Source organism: Ochotona princeps, chromosome 27, assembly GCF_030435755.1.
Source record: "Ochotona princeps isolate mOchPri1 chromosome 27, mOchPri1.hap1, whole genome shotgun sequence".
NCBI classification, from domain to species: domain Eukaryota; kingdom Metazoa; phylum Chordata; class Mammalia; order Lagomorpha; family Ochotonidae; genus Ochotona; species Ochotona princeps.
Genome location: NC_080858.1, coordinates 10,303,775 through 10,316,293, shown reverse-complemented (window position 1 = coordinate 10,316,293; position 12,519 = coordinate 10,303,775). Strand labels below are relative to the sequence as shown.

Here is a 12,519-nt window from a genome sequence, read left to right as displayed (position 1 = left end):
ATGTTCTGTTTTTCCTGCTAATGAATTACATAGATGAATCTGGCAGAAGACTTCAATACTATGAAGTCTATAAGGAAGAAATGCACACTGAACCTTGAATCCATTGAGAGTTACAGGCACGTTTAGAATCAGCATTCCTTTTTTAAAGAAGAAAAAGCAACTCTTAAATAACAGGTCCTAACTAACTGAATAAAGCTGGCTCATTTGCTAATGCTTAGGGCGTCTCCTCTTTGAAGAAACAATCTAGACTTAAACCTACCACTGCTCTTTCCACAAGGGGTTGAGAAAAGAAATAACTGGCCAAGAAAAAGTTTAACTAATCTGCTTAATTAAGAGGGCATAACTGTGAATACACGCAAATGTACAAAGATGGTTGTACTTCTTAAGTTGAAAGATGTATAAATGAAATGAAATAAGATGTCTAGATTAATTGCTTTAAAAGAGAAATGTTACTAAATGCATGAGGGAAACGTTGGGGCAGTACTATCTTTGCTACCATTCAACATGCACGCTGTATGAAAATCTGTCTTAACTTTTCACTTACCAGTCCACTCCAGCTAGCCAATCTGTATGCCTCTACGAACATTTGGATCAAGTGAAGTTTTTGTGTAATTATGATTGAGATAAAAATTTTAAAGGCAGTCTTAATTGAGAATTATCTAATACTATAGCTCACTATCGCATCAAGACACTAAAATGTACTGCTTTCCAACACTGTGAGCCACCATGGTACAAAACAACTGAGAAAATTCAATCAGGACCAACAACTAAATTTGGTATGTTTGTTTTCCCCAGATGTCTGGGCTGCTTATTTAAGAAAGAAGAGAAGAACAGATCAAAAGACTAGATGACTACTTGCAAATATCAAAAATAATTTAAACTATGGTAAATTCTTACATATTTGATTACGCACACATTTACTTTTTATTTTATTTGAAAGGTGTAGACATAGAAAAAGCGAGTTCCACAGGTTTATTCACCAAGTGCTCCAAAAGCCAGGGCTGGACCAGGCTGAAGCTGCATCCTGGTCTCCCACTGAGGTATCTCTCACAGGGAGCAGAGGCTCAAGTAGTTGGCCCATTACCTGTAAGACACCTGTGGTGTCTATTAGCAGAAACCTGGCTTGGAACCAGAGTAGCCAGGTCTCCCAGCAGCCACTGTGCAAACAGGATGTGGGCATCCCAAGAGGTAACGTGAAGCAGACATCTGCACATGCGCTTTTATGTTAAAACTGTAAAAATATCTGCTATAGATCTGATTTATTTCTCTACTTTCCCCCCTCCCTGTTCCATGTTTCTGAGGAAAAGGAAGAAATGGGAAGACGAAGAGGGAATACACAACCTAAAAGGAAGTATGGTAAGGATCTCGGGGGGGAAGAACGGAATCTGACGTTTCGAGATTTCCGTTCCTACCGCTTCATCAGTGCGTCCCGTAACTGTGTAACTTAACTGACAAAAATGTATCGTGACTTTTCCACTAAGTAGTTCTAATATCGTCCCAAATTAACAACTTGTCAAACATATCTGAGAGCTGCTGTTAGTTAATGAGAACACCTGAAGCTGTGCAGAACCTTCTATGGAGTACCTGAGCCACTTCCTGCCTCCTAGGTTTTTGTTGTAGCTCTGTTGTTACCAAAGCACGATGGGTTATGACAGCTTCATGTATCCGCACTATCCCTAGGGCAAGGAGACACACCACACTATCATAGAACTCTTAATATTCCCCCAGTTATTTCAAATACAGTGTTATTTTCTTTTTCTTAAGATTTATTTTTTTATTGGAAAGGCAGATATTACAGATAGAGAGAGAGAGAGAGAGAGAGAGATCCTCTGTCTGCTGATTCACTCCCCAAGTGGTCACAATGGCCAGAGCTGAACTGATCTAAAGCCAGGAGCCAGGAGCCTCTTCCGGGTCTCCCATGCAGGCACAAGCTCCAAAGCATTGGGTCATCCTCCACTGCTTTCTCAGGCTATAAGCAGGGAGCTGAAAGGGAAGTGGAGCAGCTGGGATATGAACTAGCACCCTCATGGGATCCCAGAGCATGCAAGGTGAGGCTACTAGGCTACTGTACTGGGCCCACAATGCTATTTTTTTTATAAACTTAATTCTCACTCTGTAAACAGGTGGAAGATAGAAACTCTTTAAAAAAAGAAAGAAAAATATTTCCTTGATAGGCAGAAGGACAGAAAGATACAGACTGAAACAGAAATTGATCTTCCATCTACTGTTCACTAACTCAGGCTTCAACAACTAGAGCTAGGGCCAAGATAAAGCCAGGAGCCAGGGACTCCACCCAGTTCTCCTTGGGTAGCAGGGGCCCAAGTATCTGAGCCATCATTGGCTGCCTGCCAGGCACACTAGCATGGAGTCAGGTTAGAAAGTAGAGGATCCAGAGCCCTTGAGCAGTAGCCCATTGGTTAAAGTCCTCACCATGCATGCGCTGGGATCCCACGTGGGCACAGGTTCTAAACCCAGTGGTGCCATTTCCCATCCAGCTTCCTGCTTGTGGCCTGGGAAGGCAGTTGAGGACGGCCTGAAGCTTTGGCACCCTGCACCCACATGGGAGACCAGGAAGAAGCTCCTGGTTCCTGGTTTCTGATCAGAAACAGCTCCAGCTATTGTGGTCACTTGGGCAGTGAATCATCAGATGGAAGGTCTTCCTCTCTGTCTCTCCTGCTCTCTGTGTATCTGATTTTCCAATAAAAATGAATAAAAAAAGTAGAGCATCCAGGACATGAATCAGCACTGTACTTGGGATTCGGGTATGTAAGCAATGCTTTAGTCCTCTGTACCACAAAGCGTGCCCTGGCAAAAGCTTGACATTCTGCTAAGACTGAAATCCTAAGGTTTTCAAATGCTTATACTTAAGAAAATTTGTTCTCACTGTTAGAAAAGTTTGTTTCTGGTCATAGCTCTACCAGTCACTAGTTGTGAGATCTTGGATAAATTACTAACTTTCACCTGATTGCTCTGGAATAGGTTCACACGTAATCCTTAACATACTTTTTGTTTGAGAAACACTGCAGGGGTGGGGATTCCTTATTCTGACGAGGGCTGTTTGGACATTCTGACATCATTTGCGGCCCATACAAAATATTCAACCTAAAACAACCCTCCTCTATATTTATTGGCTCTCCAGTTCTACTTGTGGTTGTCTTGGCAGAAAAAGACCACATGATTTCTTGGGGGCTTACCTACATGGCCCATGGACCAGATGTTTCTGACTCCCTGTGCCACAGGAGTCATGATTAAGATGTCCTGTCCCACAGTGTGATATCCTAACTTCAATACCTAGCTCTGGCCCCAGACTTCAGCTTCCTGCTAACATGGACTTTGGGGGGCAGTGGTGAAGCTTTAAGAATACATGATCAGGGTCAAAGTGGTGGAGTAGCGAATGAAGCTGCCGCCTGCAGTATTGGCAAACCATATTGACAGCAGTTTGAATCCTGGCTGCTCCACTTCCAGCTCCTGCTAAAGTGCATGAGAAAGATGTGGAAGATGTGTCAAGTGTTTGGGCTCCTGCACACCTGGGGAGATGTAAATGAGGCTCCTCCTGGCTTTGGTCTGACCCAGCCCTAGCACTGTGACCATTTGGGAAGTGACGCACCAGATAAAGACGCCAATCTCTCTCTCTCTCTCTTTCCATCCCTCTCTATAACCCTGCTTCTCAAATTGGCAAAATAACTCTTACAAAAAAAGAACTCAGGTCACCTGGATTGTGTTCCCACTCCCACGTTTTGCCTGACTTACTTCCGGTGGCTTAGGGCATTGAGGAATGATCCAGCAAATGGGAGCTTACTTTGTTCCTCTTTCTTCCTAACATTTTTTAAAAAGAAATTTGAATAATGATTTTTAAGATGTACATTAAGTGTATAGTGATTATAGAATAATTCCAAAAAAAGTACTGAAGATGTTGACTAATTAACCTAGTCAATAACAGACTAAGATAGACTTTTTGTAATTCTGTGTAACAAAGGACTTATGTCAGTCTCATAAAAAAATACCCTTTCCCTTCCAAAAAAAAAGTAAAATCACTGAAGAGTGAGTGCTGCAATGCAAGGAGTTGGGCTACCTCTCGGGGCACTGTTACCCAGATCAAGGCACCTGGGACACAGGTCCGCCTTTGCTTCTGACCCAGCTTTTCTGCTAGCACACCTGCGAGGCAGCAGATGACAGTCCAGATACTTGGGATTCCTGCCATCCATGTGGGAAGCCTGCAGGGTGGCCTTGGGTGTGGTTTCAGCCTGGCTCTGGCCTACCTGTTGCAGGCATTTATGGAATGATCCACCACATGAAAACTGCTTTCTCTTTCTTGCCCTTGCTCTGTCATTTTCCCTTTCAGATAAACAAAAATTTTAAGTAACATATAGTTATTGGTATCTTTATCAAATTGCACTGAAACTAGGTGACTTGGGCCTGGTGATGCCTCGGTGACCAAATCTTTGCTTTGTATGCACCAGGGTCTGTGTACTGGTTTATGTCCTGGCTGCTCCACTTCCATTCCAGCTCCCTGCTTGTGGTCTGGGAATGCAGCCAAGGATGGCCCAAAGCCTTGGGACCCTCACTCACATGGGAGACCCAGAGGAAGCTCCAGGCTCCAGATCAGCTCAGCTCTGGCCATTGCAGCCACTTGGGAAGTAAGGCAGCAAATGCAAGATCTTTCTCTCTGTGTCTCCTTCTCTCTGTAAATCTGCCTTTCCAACAAAAATTAATATTAAAAAAATGAGATGACTTGCCTTATCATTGATTACGAATTTGTGTGTTGCTTACAATGAGATATTGCTATAACAATTCGATTTTTTAATTTTTTATTTCAGTGATAACAAACATTTTAAGGGATTGCATTCAGCCTAATAGGTAATATGCTGGCAAAGACACTTGCATCTCATCGAAGAGAACCTGAGCTTTATATCCAATTCTGGTTCCTGACTCCAGCTCCTTGCAGGTGCAGATTCTGAGAAGAAGCAGGAATAATTAAAATAATTGGGTTTCTGCCACCCACAGGGGAAACTTGGACTGAGTTCCTGGTTCCAGTTTCAGTTCAGCCCAATCACTATTGCAGACATGAGGGAAGTGAGCTAGAAAATGGGAACATATTCCCATTTTCTCTTTCCGTCTCCCAAATAAATACCTACATAATTTATGTGTGTATTCAAATGCCAGTAACATGGCATCACTGATTAAAACCATGTTCAAAATCAAGTGTACTTGGAACAATGTAAAGTCTTAAAATATTCCATTGAATAACCACACTCCACATGTGAACAGGCAATAACGTACTGGGAATGTGTTGCTCAGGGGTGGGCAGCAAGTTATGTTGCTGCCCAAAACATCTCCACTTGGTACACGCGGGGGTGCCTGGTTCAAGTCTCAGCTACTATGTGCTTCCAACCCAGCAGCCTGCTAATGCAGCTGGATGGCAGCTGGTGATGACCCTGCAATCCATATGCGAAAACTTGCTTCCTGGCTTCGGCCTTATCAGAGTCCAGGCTGTTACAGACACTTGAGGGAAGTGAAGCAGTGGATGAGAATGGAAAGGGGAAAGGAAAAGAAAAGGAGAAGAGATATGCAAAGGGTAAGAGCAGGGGAAGGGGAAACTTTCCTGGACACCCATGGTAATCATGGATTGAGCATTTACTATGGCACTATGCTCAAGTTTTTCATCTACCATTCCTTTAATCCTCATAAAATGATTCAAGGTGGTTTCAGAAAGAGAGTCTTTCATTAGGGAAATGAAGACTTATTCGAAGTCCATGTGCAAACAAACGATGCAAACAGAGCATCCCTGACAACTTGGTTGTCTTGTTATTGAGACAGCCACTTCCTTCCTTTATCAACTCCATATAAGGCAAAGCATAGGGGTCACAGAGCCTCCAGTCTTGGCTTTCCATGGCAATCAATATCAAAAGCCAAAGTCATGTACAGCGAACTATCCCCCTCCCCAAGATGCACCTTGCCACCCATACATGGTTCTTGAACAGCAGCACAGTGATCTAGGCACTACCCTCCATTGGAAAAGCTGCTTCATTTTCCCCAATGGGTCCCTTGCACCCATCCCATCAAGAGCAGTCATAGGCACATCAAAAACACTATAAAGAAAAGAAAATATTTCTGCACAATAATCTCTTCTCAGCACTAGATGGAAATTACTCTTAGTTTGCTTAGACCAAAACACCTCAAGGCAGTAGGGCCTGGCATAAGTCAAGTATCATTTGAAAGATTCATATGGCCTACAAGGCAATACATTATAAATTACAAAGTAATTTGTACTTTGGAGATCACTTCAGTTAGTCCTGTAAGAAACATATAAGTAACGAAAAGTACTTTAAAAAAATTAGATATTGAAATGATGATTTCTGACCTGGATTTGTTGCTGAAGCAGGTTGATTTTGTGTTGCTGCTGCAGAAGTTGCTGTTGCTGCCTTGCAATCTGTGGAGAAATTACACATGACAAAAAGTCTTATAGTTATCCGGGGGTGGAGTAGGGTGGGGTGGAGAGGGGTGGTGGTGGCCTGCCCAGTGTTCTGTTTCTCCAAGCTTGACTGGACATGGATGGAGATGATGACAACTGATGAGCCTGTGCCCTGAGATCATCAGCAAGTCCCTCTTGAGTGGGACCAAACAAGAGTCAAATAGTTATGTCTCTTTTGGCTGAAGATAAAACGAAGGTATATCAAACGTTTACCCCAGTAAGACCTGTTAGGTTTCAGAGCTCCTTCTACTAAGTGAGATATTCAGAGGGCATAGCCTGGGATTTTTTTAGACCTCATTCAAAAGTCTGTTTTATCTGTGGAAAACTTGGGAAGCACAAAGGATGGTGAAATGCTGTATCTCCCAGTAACATTCTGGTAATTTTGGTTTGTTGACTGTAATGATGTCATTTTCATTCTCTCCCCCAAACTCTTAATTATTGACATCTCAACACACCTCCAGCCTGCTTTCTGTTCCCACTTCCCTAACCAAAATGATTCTTCTACAGGTCACAAATAGCATTCATTTTCAATGGATTTCAGCCTTCAAGTTTGAAGCTCTCCACCAGAATTCTAAAACCCACATCGTTTCCTCTGCTCCTGAACTGTCTCTCTTGGCTGCTGTGTCATCAGACTTGCCTGTCTGGTTCCCAATGCCAATCCTTCTGAGTCACTTAGAATGGATCTGCTGCTCTTAAATGTTGTGATTTTACTTTCTTTTCCTCAGAACCTCCTTCCACAAGTACTCCCTGGGTTGTTCAACTGGTTTCTCCAGCACACACCCAGCTTGAAGCTAAAGACACTTTCATTCAAACGCTCACTTAGGCACTTTAAGTTCAACAGACCCCAAACTAACTTGACCTGGCCCTCCACGTGCTGGTCCTAACTATTTTCTAAGTAGGGCATCTCACCATCACCCCCTCGTTATTCGCACGCCTTACATTCTCCTCACTTACTCGTGCTGCTTCATGCTAACATGTTTGGAATTGCTGCTTATTTTTACGTCATTTTTTTTTATCTCTTAGGGAAAAGTCTGTGAATTTAGCAAAAGCAAGGAAAATGTATGAAATATCAAGTCTTCTGTAAATGGAAGATTGAGTGAATATTTGCTAAGAATTTATGAATGAATGGGTGAGGAGAAATTCTTAAGTACTTCATTATATAAGAAAAGGTAGGGAACCCACATGAGGATGCAACTTCTAACTTTACATGACTTAATGATTATAAATATTCGCCTTTAATTTGCCTGTCAGCAACTTTAAACTTCAAGACAAAATTAATAAATCATATATAACATATGGATGGGTATACAAGATTACAGAATGAACTGTTACAATTGTTTGAACATTTGTTTTATGATTGGTTTATGATTTTAAAAACCCTTTATATCTGAAGGAAAAGAAAAGAAAAAGGGATATCATATCTTATCTGATTTCTTTCTCCCACGTATCAATATTTCCACTGATATTTACATCTTTTTAATAGTATATTAAGAATACATCAAGAAACTACATCATACTCTTGCACATGTGGGACACACAGGATCTCTGGGCCAGGTTGCTGGAACTGCCTCAGATCTGTCTTGCTGCTTCTTTTCTCACTCCCTACAATCTATTATAAACCAGCACCCAGAGAAAACCTTTTTACAAGCTGTCATGAATTATTTATCATTTCAAACCCCTCTGTCTCACTCAGAGTCAAGTCTAGAGTCCATCATGTCCTCAAGCCAATACACTTGCCCGCCTCCCCTATCTAGCTGATTTCTTCTCATCCTTCTCTCCAGCCTTATCACTCCACTCTTGCCTTCCAGTGCTGCTGTCTGCCCTTTGAATCCCCAACAGATGTGCCTTCCTCCCCAGGATGTACTTCCACTTTCGGGCCTTTGCTTCTGCTCATCCTTCCATCTGGCATATTACTTATTTGGTTAGATCATCAATGACTCGATTCACTCACCTCCTGCAAGTCTGCTCACATGTTACCTACCCAATGGCATCTTTTCTGAGTACCTGTTTTGAAAACAACATAGCTCTCTACCTGTAACCCACATTCCTGATACCCTGCTTTAATTTTCACCACTATACCAACCAACATATTCTGAAGCTTACCTACTGTCTTTCCCAACAAGAATTTAATAACTAAGGAATACTGGGGGGGGAGGGACTGGTGTTTCATTAGTCACTAAATTCCCAGTAACTATAACAGGATCTAGGATGGAGTTGGTGCTCAACAGAAACTTGTTGAACAAATGAAAGGGAAATGGAGCCAGACGTTGGATGGAAAGGCTGGTAAGCACTCATCCTCAGTAGGGTTAGTAAGGGCTGGGTTAGAATCATAGAGTAGGGACATTCCACATTGATGCTGGCAAGAGGGTCAAAAAGAAGTTCTCAGGAGAAGAAGCACCTGACCTAAATCTTAAAGAGTAAGCATTAAACAGCCACCATGAAAAGGGACATGATGACCATGTGGTAACTGTGCATGCCAGTGCTGTGGGGCACATGAGCTGACAGCATGGTGGGCTCCAGGAACCTGACCTTGAGTCTCAGCAGGGCTCTTCTTTCAGGCTGTGGAGGCAGTTCTGTGGGGGCATCTCTCCAACAGAGGAGAAGTTCAGGAAGAACCAAAAGGTTTCTAAGGCTTCAAAGAGTATTTCTGAGGCTATGAGAAAGCAGAACACTCTAGAATCCTCTGAGGACATTCCAACATGGGTCGGAATATGAAGAAGAGACACTCCTTCACCTTTAGTGATTGTTTACATTTTCTTTTTCAGTAGACACTAACTAGGATTTTCAAATAAGAAATGTCTGCACCACTGATGCATTTTCAGAGGCTCCTCAGATTCACTAGAGCTCCCCAGTCAGAAGGCATGCAGCATTAAGGACAAGAACAATGTGGTGTCTTCTGACATTGTCACAGGCAAGTGTTGTGAACTCTCTTATCAGAGAGGGAAAGCAAGAGGAGTCCAAGATGTATCCAATAACAGGCCAAATTATCTTTAAGGAAACTGCTGTGGCTGTTCTTTAAAAAACAAAAATATCACCTTTCAGGCAAAGAGGAACCACACCAAGGCAGAAGGGTGAAACGGAATCTCGGAGGTTCCTCAAATGCAATCTAAATACTCCTTCACCTCTTTCGACCCCGCTGGCTCAGCCTCTCAAAGCTGCCTAGCAGGATTTTTTTTTTCAGGGATACAAAGACACAAAAACCCTCCATTAGGCAGTGACTACTCTCCCCTGGGCAGAGAGGGCAGAATATGTGGTAAAAAGACAGCCATGGAGTGGAGGCACCCTCCTTACCATCAGCTGACCGCAGGCCACCCTCTGTCTTAGCTTCTCTTCACTATTTAAAGAAGAGCTCACAGGCCAGCAAGCTCCATTTTCTTACTAAATATCTGTCAGTTTTGAGCAGTTGATTTCTGTGGCTACACCTTCACAGAAGTTGCATTCCCAATGGCCAAGAGTGAAAACTCAAATGTCAGATTCATCAGCTAATTTGATATTAGAAAGACTGCTTTTCTGTAGACTATTAATTTCTTAAAACTGCCATCTTCTGAGAACCTCAGCTCCTACTGACTTCACACCCAGCCCTCGTCCCAAAGATCCCTGCACCACGGTATGTCTATTTTGTGCTCTCTACCAGCTGTGGGCAGGTATCGCTCAAGAGTCTACCCTCAATTCCTCTATACTTTCTTGCAGTGTCACTGCCCTCATTTGAGCCCTATAGCCCTGCCAGCTCTCTGCCTGCAATACTCTGGCTTTACATATGAACATGGCTGGCTGTATGTCACTTAGATCCCAGCTCAGCTGTCACAGCTGTGGAGACACTGATCATTCCACTCAGTGTAAGCCACACTTGTCATACTATTCAATATTCATTGCATAGGGGGACTTCAAAAATTTAACACAAAATTGTTATTAAAAGATAACGGTATAGGGGTACAGTTTGTGACTGTGCAGGTGTCTCACAATTTACTACTTCCAAGAGGCTCTACAACACCCCTAGCATGCATGGGTTTCAACATTTTTTTAAAAAACTTCTTTATTTCCATTAGGATTTAGAAGCTTTGTCTTCCTGGTTAATTGAGACAGCCTCAGCTGCCAACAGAACTGCCTGGCATGTAAGAAGCGAGATCTTACTGTCTGGTGAATGAATGGATGGATTTTACCTTCCTTGGTGGTTTTAAACTACTACCTCTATGGAGCTCATCTAAAAAAAGTTAGCTCCCTATCTATCTCTGACACAGCTCTAATTTTCAACCTGACAAGATCTCCATTACAGTACAGCAAAGACGCCTTCTTCAAATTCTCCCTCCTCCCACCTGTCCCTGTTCCGGGTGAGGCATCCACTCATTCCCCCGCTACTCAAGCACGACACTGTTGTTCCTCCTATACAGCAACTGCTCTGCTTCTTTCTTTCTTCTCCTGGCCCACAGTCTTCACCTCTCCTAACACAGCATCTCACTCTTTGAAGAGCTTGCTAGTAGAATTTCCTGTCCCTGAATTTGAAGGTTTGCTTACTTCTTGAATCCTGGCTGCTTTTCAAACCAAATCTCAAATGTCACTTGTCTAACAAATGTTTTCCAAATATTCCTCCGGGACAACGTTCCCTTGACTATCAGCGGTTCTTTCCTGCTGCTTCTCTCATGGCCGTCAGATATCGCCTTGACTGCTACTAAAGGGTGAGTATCCTATTCAGAACTTTCCAGATTTTACAAAAAAAAAAAACCCCAAAAAACAAAACAAAACAAAAAAACTCACACACAGATAATGAGATCTCTTGGGGATGAGGCCAAAGTCTGAAGACAAACGCATGCATATTCTCTATGTACCTGAAGATAACGGCACACAATATTTTCAGCATGTCTGCATTTTATACTGTGGTTTGTCACACTAAGACAAGTGTGGCATGATGCACCCATGCCATCCTGGGTGGAAACTCAGATAGCTGCTGATTTGGGAGCAATTTAGAACTTTGGATTTTCTGACAGGGAATGCAAGCTACATTTCTGTTTCTTGATGCCAAAGGTGTCAATAACATTGTTCAGATCTGATCACCTTGTTGCTTGCTTTGTTTTCTGCCTTATTTGCTCAACTGGAGAAGAGGGAAGAGACTTTCATCTTCACATGCCTGGGACAGTGACCGGCACATGGCATGCAGAAAGAGGCCCTCCGCTCCCGACTCACCTGCTCCTGCTGCTGCTTGGCTAGCTCCATTTGCTGGCGTTGTTTCTCAATCTGAGAAGCAGCCAGTTTCTTCTGCTCGTCGTGGGCAGCCAAGAGCTGTTCCCGCAGGCTGGTCAGCTGACTGATCATTCCCATGAGCTGCCGTTCTTTCTCAGCGAGGCTTTCGGGAGTCCCTAAAAACAACACAGCAGAAGAACAGACAGGAGCGATCAGGCAAGAGCAATGTTTCGGGGACCACGTTTCCATCTTGTAGGGAATCAGTTTCACAGGAGCTTCCGCTCTCACACATTCAAACACACCCATCTTTCGAATTTTCACTCAGGCAGTAAAAACTAATAGCAACTATTTATACAAGGATGGACGCACATTTTGAATATTGTTAATTCACGATAGGTAATAATCTATAGCTTTTAAATTTCATTTTAAAAAATAAGTAATTTAAGTCCTTGGGTGACCATCTATTACTTTTATTGGTCTATGCTACTACTTGCTACCAATGAAAAAGACATCTGCAGTTCAGTTCCAGGCCTCCAGTTTTCATCTAATTTAAGAGGTAAGACAAAAAGATGCAAAGTTGATAGCCATAATTAGTAAGACATCAAGGTATTATTATCAGTGAAATGATCCGTCTTTTTTTGGAAAAATAGTCTTGAATGCAGATCTCAGAAATTTTACTTTAAAAGTGGGGGGGGGATGTCTTATTAGTCAATCAAGTGTTACAGCATTTCCCTTTATGCCACAAGAGGCTATGTTCAAAATGAGAAAAGAGCTAAGAGAGAAGATATTCAAACATGAGCACTAAGAGATTATTATGGAATAACTGTAATGAGATGTGGTTAGCAAACTAACATCACATTGTGACCACCTAA

The 12,519-nt window shown here is 42.5% G+C and overlaps 1 protein-coding gene across 9 annotated transcripts in view; it reads right to left on the bottom strand.

The window, feature by feature from the left end:
* The window catches only part of SOX5 (SRY-box transcription factor 5), a 569,607-nt gene that overhangs the window by 189,579 nt on the left and 367,509 nt on the right, over positions 1 to 12,519 (bottom strand). For 6 of the 9 annotated variants that reach the window (XM_058655909.1, XM_058655908.1, XM_058655911.1 and 3 more), the window contains 2 exons: positions 11,651 to 11,823; positions 6,362 to 6,430 (listed from right to left, as the gene is read on the bottom strand). In XM_058655909.1, the coding sequence (XP_058511892.1) occupies positions 6,362 to 6,430; positions 11,651 to 11,823 (242 nt within the window). Of the gene's footprint in view, positions 1 to 2,884; positions 3,016 to 6,361; positions 6,431 to 11,650; positions 11,824 to 12,519 lie in introns of those variants that run through there. The other 3 variants (XM_058655913.1, XM_058655914.1, XM_058655915.1) reach the window with 3 other exon arrangements.